We start from the raw sequence: 11680 nt of genomic DNA on the forward strand, positions 1-11680 counted from the left end.
GGCCTGAAATGGCTGATAACAGGGGGCAATAGACTGTATTCTCCTGTCCTACAGTCATCCTCTCCCCTGAAATGTCTGATAACAGGGAGCAATAGACTGTATTCTCCTGTCCTACAGTCATCCTCTCCCCTGAAATGGCTGATAACAGGGAGCAATAGACTGTATTCTCCTGTCCTACAGTCATCCTCTCCCCTGAAATGGCTGATAACAGGGGGCAATATACTATATTCTCCTGTCCTACAGTCATCCTCTCCCCTGAAATGGCTGATAACAGGGAGCAATAGACTGTATTCTCCTGTCTTACAGTCATCCTCTCCCCTGAAATGGCTGATAACAGGGAGCAATAGACTGTATTCTCCTGTCCTACAGTCATCCTCTCCCCTGAAATGGCTGATAACAGGGGGCAATAGATTGTATTCTCCTGTCCTACAGTCATCCTCTCCCCGGCCTGAAATGGCTGATAACAGGGGGCAATAGACTGTATTCTCCTGTCCTACAGTCATCCTCTCCCCTGAAATGGCTGATAACAGGGGGCAATAGACTGTATTCTCCTGTCCTACAGTCATCCTCTCCCCGGCCTGAAATGGCTGATAACAGGGAGCAATAGACTGTATTCTCCTCTCCTACAGTCATCCTCTCCCCTGAAATGGCTGATAACAGGGAGCAATAGACTGTATTCTCCTGTCCTACAGTCATCCTCTCCCCTGAGATGGCTGATAACAGAGAGCAATAGACTGTATTCTCCTGTCCTACAGTCATCCTCTCCCCTGAAATGGCTGATAACAGGGGGCAATAGATTGTATTCTCCTGTCCTACAGTCATCCTCTCTCCTGAAATGGCTGATAACAGGGGGCAATAGATTGTATTCTCCTGTCCTACAGTCATCCTCTCCCCTGAAATGGCTGATAACAGGAAGCAATAGACTGTATTCTCCTGTCCTACAGTCATCCTCTCCCCTGAAATGGCTGATAACAGGGAGCAATAGACTGTATTCTCCTGTCCTACAGTCATCCTCTCCCCTGAAATGGCTGATACCAGGGGGCAGTAGACTGTATTCTCCTGTCCTACAGTCATCCTCTCCCCTGAAATGGCTGATAACAGGGAGCAATAGACTGTATTCTCCTGTCCTACAGTCGTCCTCTCCCCTGAAATGGCTGATAACAGGGGGCAATAGACTGTATTCTCCTGTCCTACAGTCATCCTCTCCTCTGAAATGGGTGATAACAGGGTCAATAGACTGTATTCTCCTGTCCTACAGTCATCCTCTCCCCTGAAATGGCTGATAACAGGGGGCAATAGACTGTATTCTCCTGTCCTACAGTCATCCTCTCCCCTGAAATGGCTGATAACAGGGGGCAATAGACTGTATTCTCCTGTCCTACAGTCATCCTCTCCCTAAAATGGCTGATAACAGGGAGCAATAGACTGTATTCTCCTGTCCTACAGTCATCCTCTCCCTGAAATGGCTGATAACAGGGGGCAATAGACTGTATTCTCCTGTCCTACAGTCATCCTCTCCCCTGAAATGGCTGATAACAGGTGCAATAGACTGTATTCTCCTGTCCTACAGTCATCCTCTCCCCTGAAATGGCTGATAACAGGGGGCAATAGACTGTATTCTCCTGTCCTACAGTCATCCTCTCCCTGAAATGGCTGATAACAGGGGGCAATAGACTGTATTCTCCTGTCCTACAGTCATCCTCTCCTCTGAAATGGCTGATAACAGGGAGCAATAGACTGTATTCTCCTGTCCTACAGTCATCCTCCCCTCTGAAATGACTCATAACAGGGAGCAATAGACTGTATTCTCCTGTCCTACAGTCATCCTCTCCCCTGAAATGGCTGATAACAGGGGGCAATAGACTGTATTCTCCTGTCCTACAGTCATCCTCTCCCCTGAAATGGCTGATAACAGGGGCAATAGACTGTATTCTCCTGTCCTACAGTCATCCTCTCCCCTGAAATGGCTGATAACAGGGAGCAATAGACTGTATTCTCCTGTCCTACAGTCATCCTCTCCCCTGAAATGGCTGATAACAGGGGGCAATAGACTGTATTCTCCTGTCCTACAGTCATCCTCTCCCCTGAAATGTCTGATAACAAGGAGCAATAGACTGTATTCTCCTGTCCTACAGTCATCCTCTCTCCTGAAATGGCTTATAACAGAAAGCAATAGACTGTATTCTCCTGTCCTACAGTCATCCTCTCCTCTGAAATGGCTGATAACAGAGAGCAATAGACTGTATCCTCCTGTCCTACAGTCATCCTCTCCCCTGAAATGGCTGATAACAGGGGGCAATAGATTGTATTCTCCTGTCCTACAGTCATCCTCTCCCCTGAAATGGCTGATAACAGGGGGCAATAGACTGTATTCTCCTGTCCTACAGTCATCCTCTCCCCTGAAATGGCTGATAACAGGGGGCAATAGACTGTATTCTCCTGTCCTACAGTCATCCTCTCCTCTGAAATGTCTGATAACAGGGAGCAATAGATTGTATTCTCCTGTCCTACAGTCATCCTCTCCCCTGAAATAGCTGATAACAGGGGGCAATAGACTGTATTCTCCTGCCCTACAGTCATCCTCTCCCCGGCCTGAAATGGCTGATAACAGGGAGCAATAGACTGTATTCTCCTGTCCTACAGTCATCCTCTCCCCTGAAATGTCTGATAACAGGGAGCAATAGACTGTATTCTCCTGTCCTACAGTCATCCTCTCCCCTGAAATGGCTGATAACAGGGAGCAATAGACTGTATTCTCCTGTCCTACAGTCATCCTCTCCCCTGAAATGGCTGATAACAGGGGGCAATATACTATATTCTCCTGTCCTACAGTCATCCTCTCCCCTGAAATGGCTGATAACAGGGAGCAATAGACTGTATTCTCCTGTCTTACAGTCATCCTCTCCCCTGAAATGGCTGATAACAGGGAGCAATAGACTGTATTCTCCTGTCCTACAGTCATCCTCTCCCCTGAAATGGCTGATAACAGGGGGCAATAGATTGTATTCTCCTGTCCTACAGTCATCCTCTCCCCGGCCTGAAATGGCTGATAACAGGGGGCAATAGACTGTATTCTCCTGTCCTACAGTCATCCTCTCCCCTGAAATGGCTGATAACAGGGGGCAATAGACTGTATTCTCCTGTCCTACAGTCATCCTCTCCCCGGCCTGAAATGGCTGATAACAGGGAGCAATAGACTGTATTCTCCTCTCCTACAGTCATCCTCTCCCCTGAAATGGCTGATAACAGGGAGCAATAGACTGTATTCTCCTGTCCTACAGTCATCCTCTCCCCTGAAATGGCTGATAACAGAGAGCAATAGACTGTATTCTCCTGTCCTACAGTCATCCTCTCCCCTGAAATGGCTGATAACAGGGAGCAATAGACTGTATTCTCCTGTCCTACAGTCATCCTCTCCCCTGAAATGGCTGATAACAGGGGGCAATAGACTGTATTCTCCTGTCCTACAGTCATCCTCTCCCCTGAAATGGCCGATAACAGGGAGCAATAGACTGTATTCTCCTGTCCTACAGTCGTCGTCTCCCCTGAAATGGCTGATAACAGGGGGCAATAGACTGTATTCTTCTGTCCTACAGTCATCCTCTCCCCTGAAATGGCTGATAACAGGGGGCAATAGACTGTATTCTCCTGTCCTACAGTCATCCTCTCCCCTGAAATGGCCGATAACAGGGAGCAATAGACTGTATTCTCCTGTCCTACAGTCGTCCTCTCCCCTGAAATGGCTGATAACAGGGGGCAATAGACTGTATTCTCCTGTCCTACAGTCGTCCTCTCCCCTGAAATGGCTGATAACAGGGAGCAATAGATTGTATTCTCCTGTCCTACAGTCATCCTCTCCCCGGCCTGAAATGGCTGATAACAGGGAGCAATAGACTGTATTCTCCTGTCCTACAGTCATCCTCTCCCCTGAAATGGCCGATAACAGGGAGCAATGGACTGTATTCTCCTGTCCTACAGTCGTCCTCTCCCCTGAAATGGCTGATAACAGGGGGCAATAGACTGTATTCTCCTGTCCTACAGTCATCCTCTCACCTGAAATGGCTGATAACAGGAGGCAATAGACTGTATTCTCCTGTCCTACAGTCATCCTCTCCCCCTGAAATGGCTGATAACAGGGGGCAATAGATTGTATTCTCCTGTCCTACAGTCATCCTCTCCCCTGAAATGGCTGATAACAGGGGGCAATAGACTGTATTCTCCTGTCCTACAGTCATCCTCTCCCCTGAAATGGCTGATAACAGGGGGCAATAGACTGTATTCTCCTGTCCTACAGTCATCCTCTCCTCTGAAATGGCTGATAACAGGGGGCAATAGATTGTATTCTCCTGTCCTACAGTCATCCTCTCCCCTGAAATGGCTGATAACAGGGGGCAATAGATTGTATTCTCCTGTCCTACAGTCATCCTCTCCCCTGAAATGGCTGATAACAGGGGGCAATAGACTGTATTCTCCTGTCCTACAGTCATCCTCTCCTCTGAAATGGCTGATAACAGGGGGCAATAGACTGTATTCTCCTGTCCTACAGTCATCCTCTCCCCTGAAATGGCTGATAACAGGGAGCAATAGACTGTATTCTCCTGTCCTACAGTCATCCTCTCCCCTGAAATGGCTGATAACAGGGGGCAATAGACTGTATTCTCCTGTCCTACAGTCATCCTCTCCCCTGAAATGGCTGATAACAGGGGGCAATAGATTGTATTCTCCTGTCCTACAGTCATCCTCTCCCCTGAAATGCCTGATAACAGGGGGCAATAGATTGTATTCTCCTGTCCTACAGTTATCCTCTCCCCTGAAATGGCTGATAACAGGGGGCAATAGACTGTATTCTCCTGTCCTACAGTCATCCTCTCCTCTGAAATGGCTGATAACAGGGGGCAATAGACTGTATTCTCCTGTCCTACAGTCATCCTTTCCCCAGAAATGGCTGATAACAGGGGGCAATAGACTGTATTCTCCTGTCCTACAGTCATCCTCTCCCCTGAAATGGCTGATAACAGGGGGCAATAGACTGTATTCTCCTGTCCTACAGTCATCCTCTCCCCTGAAATGGCTGATAACAGGGGGCAATAGATTGTATTCTCCTGTCCTACAGTCATCCTCTCCCCTGAAATGCCTGATAACAGGGGGCAATAGATTGTATTCTCCTGTCCTACAGTTATCCTCTCCCCTGAAATGGCTGATAACAGGGGGCAATAGACTGTATTCTCCTGTCCTACAGTCATCCTCTCCCCTGAAATGTCTGATAACAGGGGGCAATAGATTGTATTCTCCTGTCCTACAGTTATCCTCTCCCCTGAAATGGCTGATAACAGGGGGCAATAGACTGTATACTCCTGTCCTACAGTCATCCTCTCCTCTGAAATGGCTGATAACAGGGAGCAATAGACTGTATTCTCCTGTCCTACAGTCATCCTCTCCTCTGAAATGGCTGATAACAGGGGGCAATAGATTGTATTCTCCTGTCCTACAGTCATCCTCTCCCCTGAAATGGCTGATAACAGGGGGCAATAGATTGTATTCTCCTGTCCTACAGTCATCCTCTCCCCTGAAATGGCTGATAACAGGGGGCAATAGACTGTATTCTCCTGTCCTACAGTCATCCTCTCCTCTGAAATGGCTGATAACAGGGGGCAATAGACTGTATTCTCCTGTCCTACAGTCATCCTCTCCCCTGAAATGGCTGATAACAGGGAGCAATAGACTGTATTCTCCTGTCCTACAGTCATCCTCTCCCCTGAAATGGCTGATAACAGGGGGCAATAGACTGTATTCTCCTGTCCTACAGTTATCCTCTCCCCTGAAATGGCTGATAACAGGGGGCAATAGACTGTATTCTCCTGTCCTACAGTCATCCTCTCCCCTGAAATGGCTGATAACAGGGAGCAATAGACTGTATTCTCCTGTCCTACAGTCATCCTCTCCTCTGAAATGGCTGATAACAGGGGGCAATAGATTGTATTCTCCTGTCCTACAGTCATCCTTTCCCCAGAAATGGCTGATAACAGGGGGCAATAGACTGTATTCTCCTGTCCTACAGTCATCCTCTCCCCTGAAATGGCTGATAACAGGGGGCAATAGACTGTATTCTCCTGTCCTACAGTCATCCTCTCCCCTGAAATGGCTGATAACAGGGGGCAATAGATTGTATTCTCCTGTCCTACAGTCATCCTCTCCCCTGAAATGGCTGATAACAGGGAGCAATAGATTGTATTCTCCTGTCCTACAGTCATCCTCTCCCCTGAAATGGCTGATAACAGGGGGCAATAGACTGTATTCTCCTGTCCTACAGTCATCCTCTCCCCTGAAATGGCTGATAACAGGGAGCAATAGACTGTATTCTCCTGTCCTACAGTCATCCTCTCCCCTGAAATGGCTGATAACAGGGGACAATAGACTGTACTCTCCTGTCCTACAGTCATCCTCTCCCCTGAAATGGCTGATAACAGGGAGCAATAGACTGTATTCTCCTGTCCTACAGTCATCCTCTCCTCTGAAATGGCTGATAACAGGGGGCAATAGATTGTATTCTCCTGTCCTACAGTCATCCTCTCCCCTGAAATGGCTGATAACAGCGGGCAATAGACTGTATTCTCCTGTCCTACAGTCATCCTCTCCCCTGAAATGTCTGATAACAGGGGGCAATAGACTGTATTCTCCTGTCCTACAGTCATCCTCTCCCCTGAAATGGCTGATAACAGGGGGCAATAGACTGTATTCTCCTGTCCTACAGTCATCCTCTCCCCTGAAATGGCTGATAACAGGGGGCAATAGACTGTATTCTCCTGTCCTACAGTCATCCTCTCCCCTGAAATGGCTGATAACAGGGGGCAATAGATTGTATTCTCCTGTCCTACAGTCATCCTCTCCCCTGAAATGTCTGATAACAGGGAGCAATAGATTGTATTCTCCTGTCCTACAGTCATCCTCTCCCCTGAAATGGCTGATAACAGGGGGCAATAGTCTGTATTCTCCTGTCCTACAGTCATCCTCTCCCCTGAAATGGCTGATAACAGGGAGCAATAGACTGTATTCTCCTGTCCTACAGTCATCCTCTCCCCGGCCTGAAATGGCTGATAACCCAGTAAACACATCTGGCGCAATGCGTTACAGCAGAACACAGCACTGTTTAGATATTGGTCCAGTAAGGTGGGGATGTGAGGGGGGGGGGGGGGGGTTCAGGGGTAGCGCCCCTGAATCTTGGGAGAGATCGGTCGCTCACAGCTTGTCTCTTTCTCCAGGAAACAAGATGAAATTTCTCCATAAGAAGAACTGAGGCCTCAGCTGCAGTATCCACAGACTGTTCCTGCGGTGTCCAAGCTGCATCCTTGCTGGACATGACCAGAACATAATCACATGACCGCCCTTCCTTTGAACAGATATAGGGGGTGAGAGGGTAGAGACTGCGTAATCGGGAATCACCACTTATAGATTTGTAAATATTCAGGCTTTTTTTCAACTTGGAATCTTTTTTTATGAAGTGAAACTGTGGAAGTGGAGCAGATGGCGGCGTCCCATATGTGTGATAGTGTTCAGATGGCGGCCGCTCGCTCTGCACTCTAAGTACGTCGATCAACGTTTTATGGTCAGTAGACTTGCACTATGACTGCACCAATTAAGAAGTTCCGAACATAGCGAGCAGCGCGCCAAATGTGCGTGATGTAATAAACGCTGAGACTGAAATCATGGTCATGTGATCATTCACCCCCGCAGCAGGAAGAATGCTACGGCCAGTCATACAAAGATAATGCAGTAGATGTCACCTGCAGTCCTATGTAACACCACAGATAACACAGTGATAACTCTCTGATTATAGATAATGTAGTAGATGTCACCTGCAGTCCTATGTAACACCACAGATAACACAGTGATAACTCTCTGTGTACAGATAATGTAGTAGATGTCACCTGCAGTCCTATGTAATACCACAGATAACACAGTGATAACTCTCTGATTATAGATAATGTAGTAGATGTCACCTGCAGTCCTATGTAACACCGCCGATAACACAGTGATAACTCTCTGAGTACAGATAATGTAGTAGATGTCACCTGCAGTCCTATGTAACACCACAGATAACACAGTGATAACTCTCTGATTATAGATAATGTAGTAGATGTCACCTGCAGTCCTATGTAACACCACAGATAACACAGTGATAACTCTCTGTGTACAGATAATGTAGTAGATGTCACCTGCAGTCCTATGTAATACCACAGATAACACAGTGATAACTCTCTGATTATAGATAATGTAGTAGATGTCACCTGCAGTCCTATGTAACACCGCCGATAACACAGTGATAACTCTCTGAGTACAGATAATGTAGTAGATGTCACCTGCAGTCCTATGTAACACCACAGATAACACAGTGATAACTCTCTGTGTACAGATAATGTAGTAGATGTCACCTGCAGTCCTATGTAACACCACAGATAACACAGTGATAGCTCTCTGAGTACAGATAATGTAGTAGATGTCACCTGCAGTCCTATGTAACACCACAGATAACACAGTGATAACTCTCTGAGTACAGATAGTGTAGTAGATGTCACCTGCAGTCCTATGTAACACCACAGATAACACAGTGATAACTCTCTGAGTACAGATAATGTAGTAGATGTCACCTGCAGTCCTATGTAACGCCACAGATAACACAGTGATAACTGAGTACAGATAATGTAGTAGATGTCACCTGCAGTCCTATGTAACACCACAGATAACACAGTGATAACTCTCTGATTATAGATAATGTAGTAGATGTCACCTGCAGTCCTATGTAACACCACAGATAACACCGTGATAACTCTCTGAGTACAGATAATGTAGTAGATGTCACCTGCAGTCCTATGTAACACCACAGATAACACCGTGATAACTCTCTGAGTACAGATAATGTAGTAGATGTCACCTGCAGTCCTATGTAAAACCACAGACAACACAGTGATAACTCTCTGAGTACAGATAATGTAGTAGATGTCACCTGCAGTCCTATGTAACACCACAGATAACACAGTGATAATTCTCTGAGTACAGATAATGTGGTAGATGTCACCTGCAGTCCTATGTAACACCACAGACAACACAGTGATAATTCTCTGAGTACAGATAAAGTAACAAATCAGAATTTTCATGATAAGTTGTGCCAATTGACATACTCTTGAAGCCACATACAGTGGCATACATATACTTACGGTACAGCAGGGGGCAGTACCGGGAAGGGGCTTAGCTCTGAACTCTTCTCTTTGCCCTTACACAATTAAAGCTGTTACCTGTAGATGCCACCAGGTGGAGCTCACGGTTCACAGATCTATACCATGTAATATGGTTCATTACTGACTGCATATGCATGTGCTCTTCGCTCCCCCTAGTGGTGCTTTTAGGCACATTGCTTTGTCCCCCTCACCTTTTTACCGATGCATTTAGGGAGGATTCAGTATAGAAGTCTGTACATTTAAGCTTCACTCACATGACTGTTGCCCGGCCATGTCTGTATTAGTGTTAGGGGTCTGTAATATACGATGTGAAGAGAGAAAAGTAACAGAGTTGCGGCACTCACCGGGATGTAAGTAAGTATCTTTATTCAGGCTTCCTTAGAAGTCGACACATGAAGGATCCAGGGGCGGACACAATGTTGCAAGCGGCGACGGCCGTTTTGCGCGCGGGATCGCGCTTCCTCAGGCCGCTGTATACGTCATTACGCAGGTTTGCGCTTTATACAGGCGGACAGGGGACGGCCGGCGCGTCTGTAATATACGAGCCACGGACATTTTTGCACCCCAACACGGATCCGGACCCGTTCAAGTGAAGGTGCGGTTGCGGAACAGAGGCACGGAACCCCACAAATCACTACGGAGCACTTCTATGGGGTTTCTCTCCGTGCTTTCACACCGCAAAACAATAGAATTTGTTCAATTTTTTTGCGATACAAACGGATCATGGACCCATAAAAGTTGAATGGGTCTGCATCCATTTGCGCCAGACACACAGACGTGGCCCATGCATTGGATGCCATAACTCCAGTCCCAATTCTGGGCATAAAGGTGTGGTATTAGTGGTGGTGGGGGATCTGCATTTTACCTTGGGGTACTATGGTTTCTTTTTACGCCTGCTGCAGACATGTTCATGAGCACCATGTGGAATTACATTCTAAGCATTTCCCCAGAGTAATGTTATTGGAGGGATGATGAGAGTAGTGGCCGCTGTAGATGGGGCCCTGGCTGGATTCTCTCCTAGTCACGGGTCCTGGAGCAGATACATAAACAGCGGCACATTTATCACAGGGTGCATCTCACAGGACTCCCTTGTTTTGAATAGCGGGTGGGGAAGTGGGTGTGGTCATTTATATTAATTAGGTGTACCGAGATGAATCTCTGCAAATTTATATTTTTTTTAAAAAGCAGCAAAATGCGCTCCAGTAGGGGGTGTAAAAAATAAATAAAATTATTGGCGTCAAATTTAACAAACAATGTGCAACATTTCATAAATTTGATGCAAAGGGTGCCAGTGCAGCCTCGAGGAAAAGCTGACCAATCATTCCCCTCATAAATGTTCCCCCTTATGCCACATTCCAGTGCAATTTTCTTAGTAAATCTTCCCCTTGGTGGTTTAAAGGGCTTCTATCATCAGGAACATGGTTATTTGTAAATTGGCTGACTTCAGACATGCGCAAATGTCAGCTTTGCCTCTTTGTTCTTATGTGCCTCCGTTTTGTGAATAATTAACTTTTATTTTATGTAAATGAGCCTCTTGGAACAATGGGGGTATTGCCCCTACTCCTAGAGGCTCAGTTCTTCCTCCTGTGGTCACGCCCTCATCATGTTGATTGACAGGGATAGGCAGGATTATGTGAACATTGCATGGCCCTGTCAATCAACATGATGAGGGCGTGACCACAGAAGGAAGAACTGAGCCTCTAGGAGTAGGGGCAACATCCCCATTTCTCCTAGAGGCTCATTTACATAAAATAAAAGTTTATTTTTCACAAAAAAAGAAGCGCATATAAAGAGGAGACATAGACTGTCAGCTTCAGCGAACATAGTCACAAAAACATTCTAATTTCTACTCTGCTCCAGGGCTGGTGAGTTGTACCACATTTTGGCTAAGAAGTGGCTCTTTCATTGAGACGGGCGCCTAATTTCAGTTCACTTGCGCCACATTTTCATGCACATAATAATAACCAGTCAATCAATATGAACCTGTCATACTGATAAAGAACCACCAGAGGGCAGACTAATAGCAATACGTCTAGTCCAGGGATGCTCAACCTGCGACCCTCCAGCTGTTGTAAAACTACAACTCTCATCATGCCCTCCTGTTTGCTGATAGCTGTAGGCTGTCCGGCCATGCTGGGAGTTGTAGTTTTGCAACAGCTGGAGGGCCACTGGTTGGGCATCCCTGGTCTAGTCTAATTTATAAAGTGCTGTAAATGGTAGGCCAAAGACTGACAGACAAAGCAAACACTCCTGGCCACAGGTGCATGGCTTTGCATACAATACCATGCACGCGTACTTCGCATAATAGAAGTTCTCCATCATGGGAGACGTGGCGTGGTGGAAGAGGCGGAGGAGGTAGCCAACATTTTTATTTTTTGGTGGCCCCAAAAACATTGGGAAATTGCAAAGAGAGCAGAAAAAGTGCACTGAACTATAACAATGTCTGG

At 46.6% G+C, this 11680-nt stretch overlaps 1 protein-coding gene across 1 annotated transcript in view; it reads left to right on the forward strand.

The window, feature by feature from the left end:
- DENND2B (DENN domain containing 2B) overlaps positions 1 to 7701 on the forward strand; it is a 127932-nt gene extending 120231 nt beyond the window's left edge. The window contains exon 19 of the mRNA XM_040410751.1: positions 7260 to 7701. Coding sequence (XP_040266685.1) covers positions 7260 to 7294 — 35 coding nt within the window. The 3' untranslated portion in view covers positions 7295 to 7701. The remainder of the gene's footprint in view (positions 1 to 7259) is intronic.
- The last annotated feature ends 3979 nt before the right edge of the window (positions 7702 to 11680 follow it).

The sequence above is a fragment of the Bufo bufo genome, chromosome 10 (assembly GCF_905171765.1).
Source record: "Bufo bufo chromosome 10, aBufBuf1.1, whole genome shotgun sequence".
NCBI lineage: Eukaryota > Metazoa > Chordata > Amphibia > Anura > Bufonidae > Bufo > Bufo bufo.